General features: G+C 45.1%; 1 protein-coding gene across 16 annotated transcripts in view; it reads right to left on the bottom strand.

Moving 5' to 3' along the window:
- Positions 1 to 18,068, bottom strand: part of Syne2 (spectrin repeat containing nuclear envelope protein 2) — a 311,183-nt gene that overhangs the window by 232,511 nt on the left and 60,604 nt on the right. For all 16 annotated transcript variants that reach the window (XR_015622059.1, XR_015622060.1, NM_001427326.1 and 13 more), the window contains 5 exon segments: positions 11,024 to 11,085; positions 9,602 to 9,697; positions 9,428 to 9,505; positions 9,247 to 9,339; positions 626 to 813 (listed from right to left, as the gene is read on the bottom strand). Coding sequence is in view for 14 of the 16 variants with exons in the window: in NM_001427326.1 (NP_001414255.1) it covers positions 626 to 813; positions 9,247 to 9,339; positions 9,428 to 9,505; positions 9,602 to 9,697; positions 11,024 to 11,085 (517 nt within the window). In the remaining 2 variants the exon portion in view is untranslated.

The raw sequence follows: 18,068 nt of genomic DNA, 5'->3' as shown, positions 1-18,068 counted from the left end.
GATGGGATTTAGAGTCACCGTGGAAGACGGGGTCTCTGGGCAGGTCTGTGAGGGAGTACATGGGCTCTGACCTGAATGAAGAAGACGAACTTAGCACAAAGACGCATTGTTTTCTGTTGCTAACTGTGGCTGCGCTGTGACGGATGTTCCTGTGATGGCCTCCTCATGCTCCTGCCGACATACCTTCCCTGCCCTGATGAACCGTGCTCCCATAATGGGGTCAGAGAAACCCATAAGGAGGCACACGTTGCCTCTTTCTGTTATTTTGCCACGGCAACAAGATTAGTAACTAGCATAAGTAGGTAAGACTCTTGCCCGAAAGCCGCTGTCTAGATGCACGGGAGAACTGTGCCTAAAAAGGGTATTTAATGCCTGGCGGTGTGTGCCTTTATTCCCAGCATATAGGAAGCAGGGGGAGATGAGTGTGAGTTTGTGGACGGCCAGAGCAACACAGTAAGACCCCCCATCTCAAAAAGGAAAGGGGTCAGGGAACTTAAATATTGCTTTATCTGCCCACAGCAATAAACTATGGAAACCCAGCAACCAGGGTATAGCTGCCATCTCTCAAACCAGTACTAGCTAAGTCCATGAGGCTGTGTGGATGGATGGGCACAGCACTACTTACCCGGCACACTGCTCCTGGGCCCACTGAAGAAGAGCCTTCTTGGCGGACCACTGCCATCTTGCTTGGGCTTGGGCTTTGGAGCACTTCTTAGCGGGAGGACTTGAGGTAGGAGATGAGTCAGCCACACTCACAACCTCCGGTGAAGGCTGATTGTAATCGCAAGACAGGGCCTGAGCAAGCTTCTCAATCTGTGGAAAGCACAATTGTTCACAGGCACGTTCACACAGGCTGCCCGTGAGAAGCACCGAAGAAGCATTCCTTATCACTGACAAAGGATTCTGGGTGAAATGGGCTCTAAATATGACTGAGTCCGCATTTGACATTTGGGACTACAATTTGGCTTTCCTTAGGTCTGGACGGTGTGTGTGTGTGTGTGTGTGTGTGTGTGTGTGTGTGTGTGTAACACCTGACTCAGGAATGGCATCCAACAGAAGCAGGCATCCATTCATCCCCTAAATGCACTACCAGCAATGCTGGGTTAAACTGAGAAGAACCAGGAGAGCCTTCTAGTCAAGCACCTTTTGAGAATAGACCGACTGGAATGCGGCCCCTCCCATTTCAACCTACTGAGAACAAACACAAGTACAAAAAAAACAGAGGATAGGCAGGCACACGACAGGTAACCCCTCAAAGTGAGAATAAAATTACCATTAAGAACACAAAAAACATGGGCCAGAAAAATGGTTTTGCAAGAAACGCAAGAAAAAGGTGCTACATAAGCCTGAACACTTGAGTTCAGTTCCCAGAACCAGAGTAAAGACAGAAGGAGAGAAGCAACTCCATAAACTCTGTTGACCTCCATTTGCATGTCATGGTACACACACACACACACACACACACACACACACACACACACACACAGATGCATGTTAATAATAAAGAAATCCCTTTTGATTTATTTATGTGCACGAATGTTTTGCTTATATGTGTGTGTATGTATGTATGTATGTATGTATGTATGTATGTTTACCACATGTGTGTGTGGTGCTCACAACAGCCAGAAGAGAGTATCAGATCACATGGTACTGGAGTTACCAATGCCCATGTGGGTTCTGGGAACCGAATCCAGGTCCTCTGCAAGGAGTAAGTGATACTAAACACTGAGCCATCTCTCTAACCCCCATACATAAAACCTTTCTTAAAAAGAACATGAAAAGTGTGAGAGAAATGGCTCAGCAGTTAAAAGTGAGTGCTGCTCTTGCAAAGGACGTTAGTTGGGTTCCCAGTTCCCCTAGCCATGTAGAGCATCTCACAGTGACCTGTAACTGCAGCTCTAGGGGAATCTGATGCCCCTGGCCCTTCCACACATCTGCACTCGCATCTCACACACACATTCTCTCCCTTTCTTTTCTCTCACACACTCACACAAATTAAACTTACAGAAGGAGGAGGAGGAAGAGGAGGAGGAGGAGGAGGAAGAGGAGGAGGAGGAAGAGGAGGAGGAGGGAGAGGAGGAGGGAGAGGAGGAGGGAGAGGAGGAGGGAGAGGAGGAGGGGGAGGAAGAGGAGGGAGAAGAGGAGGAGGGAGAGGAGGAGGGAGAGGAGGAGGGGAAGGGGGGGAGGAGGGGGGTCTGGAAAGATGGCTCAGGGTTAAGAGTTTCCTACTGTTCTTTCAGAGGATGTGAATTCAGTTCCTAGCAGTCACATCAGGTTGCTCACAATTGCCTGTAACTCCAGCTTGATGGAATCCTGCATCTCTTTCTGACACATATGGTGTATGCTCACACGAACACCCAAAATTACACATGAATTAAAATATATATATTTAAGAAAAGTAAAACAGTAATGAACTTGAAAATAAAATGTCAGGGCTGGGGAGATGGCTCATCACTTAAAGGCACATTGGACTCTTGCACAGAACTCTGACTTTGTCCCGACACACATACCAAGTGGCTCCCAACTACCTAGAACTTCAGCTCCAAGAAGTCCAACGCCCTCTTCAGATCCTGGAAAGGACCCGCACTCACGTACACACATACCCACACAGAGACACGTGCAATACACACGCCAAGGAAAAAAGAAAAATTAAGGAGCATAAAAAAGCAGTTGTAGGGGTTGGGGATATAGCTCAGTGGTAGAGCGCTTGCCTAGGAAGCGCAAGGCCCTGGGTTCGGTCCCCAGTTCCGAAAAAAAGAACCAAAAAAAAAGCAGTTGTAAAAATCTAAATATACACAGAGAAGAACAGGGTCTGCGTATAACTCAGGTGAAAAGTTTTCCTCCAGGGACGGTGGAAGTCTGAAAACTGCAAGTTGATTTATGTGCTGATAAACACGCAAACTGATCTGAACATTTTGGACAACATAATATCTACTGAAAACTTAAAAGATGCGTCAGTAACCATAGAAATATTTAACGCTTCTCTCTATAATCAGCAGAATAGAATCAGTATTGATACATATGCTGCACCTGAAGTGTCGGGACTTAAGAAGCCAAGGCATGAGGGTCGTGCAGAACCACCTAAGAGCAGCCTGGGCCACATAGTGAGACTCCATGGAAACAGTACAAGGACAACAGACGCAGCCAACACCACGACCAAAGGACCTGGCAAGCATTGTTTGGACAGACGAGGAGCATACGATGGCCGATGGCCGAGCCAGCATTGTTTTCCAAAGACTTACAACAGAGCCGGGGGCGTGGCTCAGTGGTAGAGAGAGCCTGGGGCACTTGGGATGGTGAAGGCTCACAGTGATTAGCATCTGCTACTTTGTACAGTGCAGTGATGGAATGTTTCCTTCAGCAGAGGAAATTCAATTGGAGACTGGAGGTCTGACTCAGTAGGAAAACTCTGGACTTGCATGTGGAGATTGTAGGTTTCATCCCCAACGCCATGTGTTTTCTTTAATATCATTTTTATTTATCTTCGAGACAGAGCTGGGTGACTATGGACCTAAAAATGGCTTTGAACCGCTGATTAATTTCCTCGCTCCTGATTGCTAGGACTGTAGGTGCCGCCTCACCTGGCTCCCAGCAACGTGTATGCATACAACCAGAATGTTCTACAGAATAGTAATAGGATCAGAATCCTGGCATAGGTGAAAAACGGGAAGTCCTGCCCCATGCCAATATCCCCAAAATATTTTCTTATGCGGCTTTCTAGTACAGTCCTGTCCAACAGAACATTTGCTTTGTTTTCATTTTCTTCCTAATTTTTTCAGACAGGGTATCATGATGTAGCCCTGGATGGTCATAAAGTCATAATCCTCCTGCCTCAGTCTCCTCAGTTCAGTGCTGGCATTGCAGGCATGCCTCATCGAGGTGTAAAAAGTAATACCCATAAAAGTAAAACATTAACATATTCAAACTACATTAAAATGATACCTGTCTGCTATTAAAAGATTACAAGGCAAGCTACAAGGTCTGAGAAGCTATTTCTAATTTACACATCCCAACAAAAGACTTCTATCCAGAATACATTTTAAAACTTATATAAATTATTACATATAGGAACAAGGTTAATAAATGGAGATCTCCATCGGGCCCCTCCCCTTGGAGCTTGGGAAACCCAGTAGAAAAGAGGGAGGGAGAATTGTACAGGCCTGGGTGTTGAGGACACCAGGAGAACAAGGCCCACAGAACTAATCAGAGCACATGGGGGCTCACAGAGACTGAAGCAGGACTCATGGAGCCTGCATGGGTCTGCGTGAGGTCCTCTGCACATATGTTATGGTTGATAGCTCAGGTATTTTCTGTGGGACTCTGAGCTGTGGGAGTTGAGGGTATCTCTGAATCTTTTGCCTGCTCTTAGAACCCTTTTCCTTCTACTAGGGTGCCTCACTCAGCCCTGATATGAGGGTTTGTACCTAGTCTTAGTGTATCTTATCATGCTGTCTTTGGTTGCTATACCTGGGAGGCCTGCTCTTTTCTGAAGGAAGAAGGAGGAGGAGTGGATCTGGGGAAGAGGGAGGTGGAGGTGGGAAACTGGCAGGAGTAGCGGTAAGAGAAAATGGGGTCAGGATGAATTATATGAGAAAAGAATAAATTTAAAAATAAAGGGCAAGATTAAATAATATATATTGTATATTAAATACGTATTTATGTATTTAATATATTATATATATGTGTGTGAGAGAGAGAATATCTCACTAGAGAGAGAGAATATCTCACTAGAAAAAGATGTGTGTGTGTGTGTGTGTGTGTGTGTGTGTGTGTGTGTGTGTGTGTGTGTATCTTACAATGTAGACCAGGCTGTCCTGGAATTCACAGAGATCCCTTGCCTCAGCCTGCAAATGCTGAGGCTGAAGGTGGGCACCACCACACCTGCCTTTAATACCATCTATTAAGTAGGAAGGGGTGAAGTCAAGAGCATCCAGATTCTTCAGGGAACACAAAGGACAAGAATCTTTTTGACAAGCTGGCGACATCTACTTGCCACAGCCCAAATGTTCCGTCATGGAACTTGATTCCCACTAGGAGTGAGATGTGCAAGAAGTAAGTAGGTTGGAGGGCTTTGCTCTCGGGCTATTGTATTAATGCTCTCATAGATTCATGAGTTTGTCATAAAAGAATGAACTAAGATCACTTTTCTTGCACTCCCCTCTCTCCATCCCTGTACCAATCCACTGGGAGGTGACAGAGCAGAGAGCTATTGTCTGATGTTTTTTCCTCAATTGTGTGTGTTCACTGTGGCTCTAAGGATGAGACCCAGGGCCTATGAACATCATCCAAGTGTTCTACACTGGGCTACACCCCAGCCCGGGACCCTGGATCGTAATTCCCAACCTTCAGAACTTAAGTCATATGTGTATCGTGAACGACCCAATCTGTGTTCTATTATAGCTTCACACAGTGAAATAAGACACTACTATGGCTTAAAGATGAGACACCAGAGACCAAGGATTCCTCTCTGAGATATAGCTCAATGGGAATGTAGGCCTGAAACACTAACTGGTACAGACACAGATATTCTTAACAATTCGATTACTGGTACCTAAAAACAGCCAAGAAAAAAGATGTCCACCAGAAGTGGAACAGAGGATACTGTGACGCCACATACAGGAAGTGCAGTGAAAGACATCTTGTCACAATCAATGAATCTAAGTGAATTCAGTCAGACACAGGGGCTGTGTGGGAGTATTGAAGAGAATACGCTCAAAGCTCTGCCTCTATGGAGCTGACAATGCTAAGCTGCCTCCCACAGGACCCAGAGGAAAAGAGTTGGGCCAGGAGGCCAGCAGGGCTCTGTTTGTATCCGGGACAGTGATGGCACAGGTGTGCTTAATTTATGGAAGCCCACAATACTTTTTTTTTTTTGGTTCTTTTTTTCGGAGCTGGGGACCGAACCCAGGGCCTTGTGCTTCCTAGGTAAGCGCTCTACCACTGAGCTAAATCCCCAGCCCCAGCCCACAACACTTTACATGTGAATCTGCACAGTGTGTCTTAGACCTTAACAAGTTGACTTCAAACCTTCAAACCGTGTAATCAATTTCCAAAGCTTTCAAACTGCAAATTCTCTGTCAATTCTGAAGATTTGGCCTGTAAATTACTACAGTTGTACACATAGGTTTTATCCTAAGGATATACATGAACTTACTTATCATCAGAAATGTGAGCCTTCTGGCTGTCCATTAACGAGATGGAATACTTTACAGCCAATGCCATACACACTTCTATTAAAACTGAAATAAATTTAGAGCAGTGGTTCTCAATCTGTGGGTTGTGACCGCTTTGGGAATCTGGTGACCATTTCCTAGGGGTCACCTGAGACCATTAAAAAAAACACAATAGGGTTGGGGATTTAGCTCAGTGGTAGAGCGCTTGCCTAGCAAGCGCAAAGCCCTGGGTTCGGTCCCCAGCTCTGGAAAAAAAGAAAAAAGAAAAAAAAAAAACCACAATATTTGCATTACGATTCATAACAGTGCCAAGACTACAGTAATGAAGTAGTAACAAAATAATGCTATGGTGGGGGGTCACCACACGAGGAAACTGTATTAAGGGTTGCAGCATTAGGAAGGTTGAGAGCTACCGATTTGGAGACAAGCTCCTTAGAACAGTTTAAACCAGCATGGGTAACGTGACCCCACATTGTTGAGTTACAGCTGCCATCAGTACCCAAGAGGGACCGGCTGCCTTCAGGGGCAGACAGCTGTGGGAGGAGGCTCATGTTCCTGACATACGTGGCACATTCCTTGCATATCCCTAGTATCATTAAGTCATCTCCCGGTTACCTGTAATAGATACAACACGATGCAAATGCTATGAAGATGACTGCTATGCTACATTACAGAATAAGGCCGAGAAAAAGGTCTATACACATTTAGTTCAAACAGAAACATTTTTCAGAATTATCCTCAATCCTCGATTGGAATAATCTACTTGTACACGACCCAGGGATGACTAAGTATTAATTCCTGCTGTATACAAAAAGATTGAATATTAGATTATTCTCAGATAACTATCGGTGAATGGTAGAATACAAGCATTTTCATCCTCTCTCACCTATAATGAAATTTTTAGTTATTTAATTAATTAACCTAGGATGATACAGGGATAGGAATAAACACCTCAAAACCACCCAAAATGTTTAATTTTATTTTATGTATATGAATATTTTGCCTGCATGTATGTCTGTGTGCTGCGTGCGTGCCTGGCGCTCACAGATATCAGAAAGGGACCTCGGACCCCTTAAGTCTGGGGATTATGAAATGATGTTTGGATGCCAAGAATCGAACCCAGGTCCTCTACAAGGTTCTTAACCACTAACTCACCTCTCTAGCCCCAAACTATCCAATTTTAATATCTTACCATGTTAGGTGATGTTTTCTGTCTCCATTTCCACTTTCCTCCTCTCCCAGAGGAAATTTAGTTCCCAAATTTAGTTCTCCTCATCCACACGCACATTATTTTGTTATAGCTACTAATGCATGCAACCCGGAAAAAAATACCCAAACTTTATATGAATTAGCTGTGCAATATTCTAAGTCTTTCTAAAAGAAGCATTTGTTCCCCGATACGTACATAATTATACAGTTATTTTTTAAAGCAGCAATAATAAGCACTCTCCGTGCAGAGTCGGTGTAGACTGGCACTGTAATGGTTAATTCAGGCTAGGACAGCGAACACTGGACATTCACAGTCCAGTGGAAAACAAGAGTAAAAGGCCATGGGCCTGCCACACGCCTTCCTTTGTTGAAATGAAATTTGGGCTCTAATTAAAACCCAAACAGGGACTCATGAAACAAAGAAGAAATACTTTGAGAGTCAAAGCATCCTGAGACGTCTGAAGATTCAGCCTACTCCAAAGAGCTCTCAGCCAGTAGGAAGGGTTTCATCCATGTTCTGCAGACATCCTTCCACTCTCCCTCCTGAAATGTCTTCACAGTTCAAAGGAAAAATAAACAGCTCTCCTTCCTGGCCAGTGGGCCAGCCACGCTTGCCCTGATATCCTCCTGAGGGCGTGGGATGCCCAGTCCCACAGAAGTTCCTGAGGTCCCAGGGACTACTTTCCTTAGCTTCTGTTTTTGTTTTGTCTGTGTGAGTGGGGTGGTTTGAATGCTTGGCCCATGGGAGTGGCACTATCAGGGGGTGTGGCCTTATAGCAGGAGGTGTAGCCTTGTTAGAGACAGCGTCTCACTGTGGGGCGGGCAGGCTTTGATGTCCAGTGCTCAAGCTCTACCCAGTGTGGATGATGGCCTCCTCCTGGCTGCCTGCAGAAGCCAGCCCCACTTCTGCTGCCTGTGGATCAAGATGTAGAAATCGCTCCTCCAGCTCCATGTCTGCCTACAAGCTACTATGTTTCCCACCATGCTGATAAATGGACTGAACCTCTGAAACTGTACGCCAGCTCCAGTTAAATGATTGCCCTTATGAGAGTTGCCCTGGTCATGGTGTCTCTTCTTCACAGCAATGAAAGCCTAACTAAAACAAACAAGGTCTTACTCTGTAATTCAGTCTGACCTGAAACTCACTGGAAGCTCAGGCAAACCTTGAACTTTCAGCAACCTTCCTGCTGCAGCCTTCCAAGCTGAGATTACAGGAGGGAGACACCATACCTGGCTGCTTGTCTTCCTCTGAGGGGCCAGATGCATCAGTCTTTGTATCAGGGAGACACTGTGTCAGTCCACAGTGCCAAAGGAATGGAGTGGAGACAAATGAAGAAGAAAATGTAAGAGAAAGACTGAGGCTTTCCTGAACAACGCAGGGAAGCAGAGTAGGCCACCTTCTAAGGACTCCAACCACACCCAAAACTCAAGAGGGAAGGAGAGGGCTCAGAAGGAAGTGCCATGAAAAAGGCCTGCTTATTCAAAGTTCTGCCTTCTCAACCTTCAAACCCAGCACTTGGGAGACGAAAGGGGGTGATTTCTGTGAGTTTGGGCAGCCTGATCTACATAGAGAGTTCCAGGCTATCGAGGACTGCATAATGATTATATGTATGCCTGTGAATAAATAAGTATGTGAATATATACAAATGTATGAATACATCACATATGTACACACATATAATATATATACATATACATATAAATTGCACACACATATTGCAAAAGCAGACTTTGCCATATGTTCAATACCTGTTGGAGATTCCAAGTCCTGTTTACAGAGGCAGCTCGGGACTGAATCACATGCATGTCACCCTGTGTCTCTTGTGTGTTAGACTAGTAGTATTCCTATGACCAAAATACTTACATGAAAGTGCAGGATGATGGTCCAAATCAGGCCAAGAATAATGGACGGGTTTCCTTCTATGATGTCAGCAACATGAATATTTATTAGCTTGATCTGCAAACAGAGAAACACTGGTGAAAGGGAGCCAGGCTCCCACTGAGCCCATCCGTCCTGCGAATCTGCAGATGTGACTCATACTTACAGATCTGTTTTTCAGGAATGTCAGGGCATGTTCTATGTTGATTCTACACTGGAATGTATTAGATCCTTTATCCCGAGGCTAAAAATTCAAGCACACACATTACTCAGAAACAGGAAGTACATTTTTTTAAAAAACAAAACCAACCAAGTGTCTTGTTGTAATTGGAAATCTTACCAACTGCTGTCCTGAGAGGACTTCTAACAGGTCCAGGAGGACATGACCCTTCTTAATGTCTGTGAATAAGTCAGATATAACCGAGGGAGGCGCGTGCTGCCAAAGGAAATGAGAACAGTAATCTGCCAAGGGTCCAAAACCACTGGTAAGCACCACCTCCTAAGTGAGCTTTGTGTCTTCAAAACCGCTGAGATTCAGCAGGTATTATCTTAAGAGAATGATACAGTCCTCACGAGTTACATTCCAAAGCATGGCAAGACAGACAGCAAGCCTGCTTTATCTCGTGGCTTAGTCCCAGTTACACAATCTCTTTCTGAGTGGAGCTTTCATGACCCTAAACCTTGTGCACAGAGAGTACAGTCACAGACACTCGGAATCAGGCCATAGCGAGCCCCTGGAAGAGCATTACTGAGGACGTGTCTCCCCTTGGTCAGAACGACATCCATTGTGTGGAACGGGCAGAGAGGGAGGACAGAGGGTGAGATCATTAATCAGACAGTTCTCAGCACTAGTAATGTTTGGCTGCTCCAAACTGCCACTCCAGGGCATCTGTGGACCTCTTCTGGGCATGGGCACCTGTATGCAAAGGCGAGTGTGCATATAAATAAATAAACTTCTAAAAGAAACTAATCATAGGGAATTCAAGGATATATATAGTTCAATAGCTAGACAGTTGCCTAGCCTAGGAGGCTTGAACTCGATGTCCAGCAAAAGAACAGAAAGAATAAGTGAGCTAGGCAGAAGCCCTTCTATAGTCCCAACTACTGGGAAACTAAGGCAGGTGAATCGCTTAGGTCTAGGAGTTCAAAACCCGCCTGGTTAACAGAGAGAGAAAAAAAAACCCGCATCGAAAACTACAATGTAAAACAACAGTGAAATTAAGTTGAAAATAAACAGTGCTCTAGAGTGTGCTGTTTCGTAAGCTAGGATTTTAAGACAACAGATGTCATAAGCATTCTTCATCATCACGCGGAACAAGTTTAGGGTGGTGTCTGGCGGCCGTCACCACTCAATACAAACATCATGCTGTCATTATGTCATTCGATGAAAGAAGTGTTGCCACTCTAAATATTTTTACAGCACTGTCCAGCTCCTTCTCAGGTGTCTTTTTCTTGTTCCAGGAAAAGGGGACAGATAAACCAGGACACCAATGTGAGAGCATTCTCTTATGAAAAGACATTCGTGACCTTCTCTGAGACCTTCTCCAGGTCATCTCATTTTGCTCAGTTTATGTTTGTTATCAACAGGGTCTCACAGAGAACCAAGCTCTCCTTGAACTCAGTACACAGCCAAGGGGAGCCTTGAACCCCTGATCCTCCTGCCTCAAGCTCCCAGGTGCTGGAATTGCAGGCATTGACCACCCTGGGGTAAGAGCTGTGGGACTGAGGGAGCAACAGCATTCACAGCATGACTTCAGCTCACCTTCGCCAACTGTGAGTTTATCCAGCACGTGAAGGTTTTCTTCTGAGTGTCCTCCTGCTCGGCTAGGGAAGAAGAGACAACAGTGGTCACAACACGAGAGGCTGCAGACTCCTGAAGCCACGGAAGCACCTAAAGTCCATCACTCAGGAAGTGTGTCTGTCCACAGACTCAGTCAGATTCAGACTAAATGTCAGCTGTTCAACCAAAGAACACCTGTTTCAGAAGTTGTCGATAATGTGATATAATATTTCTTAAAGTCACAGCTCAACTGACAAGAAATGACAGTTTTCAATATGTTTTACTGAGAAAATAGTTGAGATCTTTCACAGCTTTGTTCTGTTTAAAAGACTGTTAAGAATGAGAAGTGCCCCTAGCCCCCGGGCTCTGAATCACCATGGGACATCAGAAGATGTTTTAAAAGGTTCACTGAGGTCCTTATAGTTCGACATTGACACTGTATCAAGCAATGTAGCCAGTAAGATTGCCCTAATACTGAGTAAGCCATAGAGACCTGGTTTCGAATCCTGTTCCCATGACTGAGTGGCTATGAAACCTTGAGAAGTAACAAGGCAGTGACAAGCACCCACCTCTGGAGGTTGACTTGAGGGGCAGATGATTCACCCAGTATGCCTGGCACAGACCGGCACATAGCAAACACATAGCAAACACGTAGCCATTGTGTAGGCAGGAGCTGAGACAGGTGACAGGGTAGGCACTCAAATCTACCTCCCCTGCCCTGTGGAAGGTGGCCCTGTTAAGCTTCCTTCAGCATCCCATTCCCTCAGCGTCAAGCAGAGACTTTCCATTCTATGGGCTGAGCACACAAGCACTGAGCCTCAATTCCCTAACCTCTTCACATGATGGGCGGGTATACACGGGGGCCAGGACATCCATTTCCCCCTCTGTCCAGAGGCTCACTTGGCTGCCATGCTTTGTCATAGCAATAAAAAAAAGTAACTAAGACACCCCCCAGTGATGGTCAGTGTCACCAGCACCCATTGGTACCCTCAATGCTGCCCAACAATGACAATCGATACTTCTCTCCCACTAATAGACTGATTCGTGTTAACTTCGCATTTCCTTCTTCAAAGAGCCAACTTCTCTTTCCAAACTCTGCTAAGACCTTTCTTTGCTGTTGTTTGTGTTGGTTAGTGTTAACTGCCAGCTCAACACAATCTAGAATCACTTGGGGGAGAAAATCTTAATGAGGAATCGTCTAGATCACGTTAGCATGTTCGTGGGGCATTATACTCTTCTTTGATGCAGGAAGACCCAGCCCACTCTGGGCAGCAACATTCCTTATGAAGGGGATCTGAACCAGATAAGACAGGAGAAAGTTAGAACCAAGTAAGGGTGTATCTACTCTCTTTGTGGCTGACTGTGGATATGACGTGACAAGCTGCTTGAACTCCAGGCTTAATGTTTCTCAAATAATGAACCATAGGCTGAATAAACCTTTCTCTAAGTTGCCTTTTTGCCAGAATATTTTATCACAGCAACAGAAATTGAACTAGAACATTGCTGGCTTGTTTTGTTTTTGTTTTTTTTTTTTGTAAGGGGGGGTGTTTGTTTGTTTTTGTTTTTATTTGTTTGTTTGAGACAGTGTCTCAAGGAGCTCAGACTAGCCTAAAATTCACTGTGTAGCTGGAAATAATGTTGAACTCCTGATCTCCTACCTCTGCCTTCTAAGGCTGGGATTGTAGGTGTGCTCCCCATGGGCACCTGGTCTACACAGTGCTGGGGATTTAATGGGGGATTTCATGCATGCCAGGTAAACATTCTGTCAACTAAGTCACAACCCCAGCCCATGAGCTCTTTCTTCCCAGGACACCCAGCAACCTCATGTGGCAACCCCCAGGGTACTCTACTCTGGCCTAGTGGCCACATCAACCAGCCCCTCTCAGTTCATCGTCATCCCTCTTCCTGCTCACTCATTCCCATCTCTGTTACCCAGTGGAAGACATTTTCCTCTCTTCTACTCCCTATCATCTCCTTCCCTAAGCCTAGAGCCATTCCCATCAGGACAAACACATACTATTAATTCTCCCTCTGGAAATGGTAACTAACCTCCCTTAGCACCCACTCCCCATCAGCATTGCTTCATTTGCTGTCCCCAGGCCCTCTCCTCCCTCACTCATAAGTGGTCCCCCACCAGTCAGGCCCTCACCATCCCACGGACACAACTCTTTGTTAGCAGAGCAACAAAGCATGAAGCAAGGTTCTCAGTGCTCCCTTCTCACTAAAACCAACAGCCGATATTCGGCCTGCACTTTCCAGGATCACCTAGCAGCATCCAGTACAGAGAATGACTGCCTCCTACTCTCAGGACTCACACTCTCACTTTCTTCCAGTGTCACTGGCTGCTTCACCTCTTTAGCTCTCAGTTCCTCCCTAACACCTTGGGAAATCCTCTCAGGTCCATCTTCAAAACCTCCTCTGAGGCTGGGGAGCTAGCGGAGTAGTAAGGCGTTTGCCTCACAAGTGTAAGGATCTCCATTTTGCTCCCTAGAATTTACCAAGAGAAGGTAGGCATGGTGCTCCCTGCTCTTACGCCTAGAGATGAAGAGATGGGGACAGGGACAGGTGGACTCCTTGAAGTTAACTGGCAGCCAGTAAGAATCTCTACATCAACAACCACAACAACAACACATACGCAAACACACATGAACATGAACATGAACATGAACATGAACATGAACATGAACATACGTTCTAGATATCTGCTTGTTATCTCCATTACACTAACCTGGACACCTCCACTGGAGTTACCGTAACATATTCTTACAAGTGTGACACCAAATTTAGGACCTTAAAATGTTTTAAATTGATAACCCCCTCTTAAGCAACATTTTAAGCTACCCAACTTTTATACAGCACAAGTGTCATGGATGAATACGGACACCCTTAGCCTGACTGTATCTCTATTTCCATCAAACCCATTCTCCCTGCATTACAGGTTTAAGTCAGCTACCCTTCAATGACTGACACCTCATCGGGGGGTCAATGGCTGTCAGTTAAACTAAACTGGGTTCCCAACAGCCAACTGGATTCTTCAGGGGTTTGGGAGTTCTTGCTTTTTATTTTAATTTTATTTTATGGAAGAGTGACAAGGACCACAGTCCCCTTACCAAGTCTCCTGGGATCTCTACAGTGTGCTCTCCGCACTTCTTCTCCCCAGTTAGCGGATGATAAATAACTTTAAGCGAGTATCACAAAATGCACAGAGAGCTCATTTTATTTCTCAGCAGGGGGGAACAATACTAGAAATCAAGTTTTAATAATCCCAAGAACAAATCACATGTACACAATGCACATTTACCAAGCAAGAAGAGATCTGTCCTCCACAACTATAAAACAGAAGTTCAAAATAAAATTTAAAAAATAACGACAAGGGGTTGGGGATTTAGCTCAGTGGTAGAGCGCTTGCCTAGCAAGCGCAAGGCCCTGGGTTCGGTCCCCAGCTCTGAAAAAAAGAAGAAGAAAAAACTGAACAAAAAATAACGACAAATATCCATCCCCAAGGGACCAAGAGAGAGTCTCCCACTCAGGAGATAATGTATGGAAAAGGAGTCACCACACAGGAATATCACCACATCCAGAAAGATGCTGCCTAACTCCGGGGAAGTCACAGGGCTGGAGAAAGAAGGGAATGCACAGTAAATAACCTTGATGGTGGAACACGGCACAAAACCAGGTTCAGCAAGTGCTTCCCTAGCCTCCAGAGCGTTAGCGCTCTGGATTCATCTGTAAATCTCAGTCATTTGATCTCCACTCCAAAAAGAGGAGCTTGTATTTCATGTGCATTTAACACTAGACAAAACAAGTCTTGAGGCTGAGTACCCTGGGGTCTCTGAGCTTTCCCAGGGTGGGAAAACAGACATCAAAATCGGGGTTTTCATTAGATAGCTGAAATTGGAGCCGCTTGTCTGATCGAAGATTCAGCAAGGAGTATAAGCCCTGACTGAGAAGCACAAACATGAATTAGAACAGTCAAACTGTTATAAAGAAACCTGGTTATCGCTGGCCTGATTTGTTTCAACTCCAACAGAAACGGGGGGGGGGGGGGTGTAGAAAAAGGAGCAGCCAGCCCCACCCCACAGGTGCACCCCCACACACACAGAGAAGCAGTGTACAAAGGGGCCTCCAGAGAAGGGCTTGGAAAGCTGTTTGAGACTTTGTAAAACTTACTGTCCAAACAAGAGAACAACTCTTCAACAGGGAAATCAGAGCCCTTTGAACACAAGGATCCTTGACTCAATGGCAAGCCATCCCCGGTACACGAAACACCTCTGCAGATGCTCCATGCCTCGGATCCCTTACCCCAGATTCCACAGGTTTTCATCCTACCTTGCCCCCCCCCCACCCAAACCCCGCCAGTAGCATAGTTAATTCTGCAGGGACTAGAGCCAAGCAGCTCACCCTGAGCCAGGAGACTTAGGACCTTTTGTTCTTTTAGAAACTGACCCATGGGGGGACCAATAATAAAAAGACACGTGCTTACCACAACTTAATAAAAACCTTCTTAGACCAGCATCTAGAGAATAGGACCTTTTAAACAGCAGATGGCAGGGATGGGGGAGGGGAGAAGAAATGAAAGGACTATCAGAATGACGTAATGCAATGGTGGTTTGTTTTTTTTGTTGTTGTTGTTTTGTTTTGTTTTTGTTTTTGTTTTTTTGTGAAAATGCTAAGAAATGGATCTTGATTTGGGAGACAAATAAGGGACATATGTGACCCACGTCAACATTCATGTAAGCGTCATTATCATTCTTCAAAACTACTCAGCTGGATGAAAAGGGAGGCAAAGATTTTTCTCTTGGTAGCATTACCATGAAAATACACATCACCCCATGGTTTGCTCCAATTCAGTCTGCCTTTTGTGAGCTGGCAACAGCATCCCCTTAGCTGGCAAGGGAACCGAACTAAAAACAAATTAGGGAAAACTTCAGAGCATAGATTTTAAGTTCATTACAAATTAGCTCATTACGGAGCTACCATGGTTCCTGGGTCTCAGAAACGTCCCAATGCCTTGCATAAGTTCACCTGAGATGCTAACATGGTAAGTCCTCCCACAGTAGGACTGCCCCAAGGTCAAGGCACCACACAGCTGTCCTCTTCAGCCAAGAGCCATGAGGACAGAAGTGCCACATCTCCTGGTGCAATCTATCAACTCAACTGACTACACATCCAGTCCCAGACTCCGGACTTTGATTTTTCACTCCCCTCATTAAAATCTGTCCATCATTTCCAAATTCCTTACTGAATAAATTTTAAGTTCCTAAGCTAACATTCTCCACTAGTTGTGTGTGTGTGTGTGTGTGTGTGTGTGTGTGTGTGTGTGTGTGTGTGTGTGTATTAAGAATATTCCTCAAAACTATTCTTGCAGAGGACCTGAGTTCGGTTCCCAGCCCCTACAATGAGATTGCCCACAACTGCCTGAAACTCTAGCTCCCAAGAGATCCAACACCTCTGGCCTCCCTAGGCACCTGAACTCATTTACACACACATACACACACACACACACACACACACACACACACACACACACACACACAGAGAGAGAGAGAGAGAGAGAGAGAGAGAGAGAGAGAATGAATTAAAAATAATGTTTTTTTTTAAATTTAAGATCTATGTCTCAGTCAGGGTTTCTATTGCTATGGTGAGACGCCATGACCAAGAAGTTGGGGAGGAAAGGGTTTATTGGGCTTCTGCTTCTGTGTCCCAGTTCATCAGCAAAGAAAGTCAGGACTGGAACTCAAGCAGGCCTGGAACCTGGAGGCAGGAGCTGATGCAGAGGCCATGGAGAGGTCGCTCGTGGCTTACCAGCTCGCTCATGGCTCACAGCCTGCTCTTACAGAATCCAGGATCACCAGTCCAGGGATGGCCCCACCCACAATGGCTGGGTCCTCCTCTCCCCCCTCATTGATCACTAATTGAGAAAATGCCTTAAAGCTGGATCTCATGGAGGCATTTCCTTAACTAAGGCTTCTTTCTCTGACGTCTCTGGCTTGTGTCATATTGACACACAAAACCAGCCAGTACAATCGGAAACCACAAATGTTTCGAAAGCAAAAGTTAGAAATCAGAAATGTAAAAATAAAAAATTAACTTTACTCTTGAGAAATCCTACCTGCTTTTGAGATAGGGTCTTCCTGCCATGAAGCCATGGCTGTCCTGGAATTCAATTGAACTTACAGAGATCCACCTGCCTCTGCCTCTGCCTCTGCCTCTGGTGATGGGATTAAAGGCTGCCACTGTGCCTGGCCAAAGTTCTCCGGATTTGTAGTGTTGTTTTGTTTTGTTTTTCTCAATGATAACAGTGACCCTTCCTCAGGGTCCTCTAGACTGACAGGAAAGCAATGGAAACTGCATGTGGAAGAGCCCATCTGAGCTGTTTACAGGGTTCCCAGCTCCTACAGTAGAACTGAGTAGGCAGAAGGCACTCCGTCAGTATTCATGGAATCAATGAGTGTTGATTAAATTAATGCATATGAGGTAGCTTCAATTTCTTACACTGATAATTAAAAGGGCAAAAGATTCAGGCCCTGTACTAGTTTAGTTCTTGTTTTCTATAACAGTGATAAACACCATAACCAAAAGCAACTTGGGGAGAAAGCAACATTTCTTATTTCATCTTATATTTCTAGGTTATAGTCTATCCTGGAAGGAAGTCAGGGTAGGAACTTAAGGCAAAACAAAAACAAAACAAAAAAAAAAAAAAAAAAAAAAAAAAACAAAACTGCAGAAGGTGGCTGCTTCTTGGCTTTCTCCACGGCGTCTGCTCAGCTAGCTTTCTTGTACAAGCCAAATCCCCTGTCTAGGCGTGGTACCACTCACAGTGGGCTGGTTCCTCCAACAATAACCTACAATCAGCAAAATGACCCACAAAACTGCTCACAAGCCAATCTGATCTGTGCAAGCCCGCAACTGAGACACCCTCCAGTAACTCTGGGCTGCGTCAGGGTGACAGCTCAAGCCGACGAAGTAGGAAAGTCACACTCTGCAAAGGAAAAAGGTAGCTGCCAACACTGTAAGAAAAAATTTC

This window comes from Rattus norvegicus, chromosome 6 (genome assembly GCF_021556685.1).
Source record: "Rattus norvegicus strain SHRSP/BbbUtx chromosome 6, alternate assembly SHRSP_T2T, whole genome shotgun sequence".
NCBI lineage: Eukaryota > Metazoa > Chordata > Mammalia > Rodentia > Muridae > Rattus > Rattus norvegicus.
The sequence above is the reverse complement of the archived record's forward strand: the minus strand, read 5'-3'. Positions and strand labels throughout refer to the sequence as shown.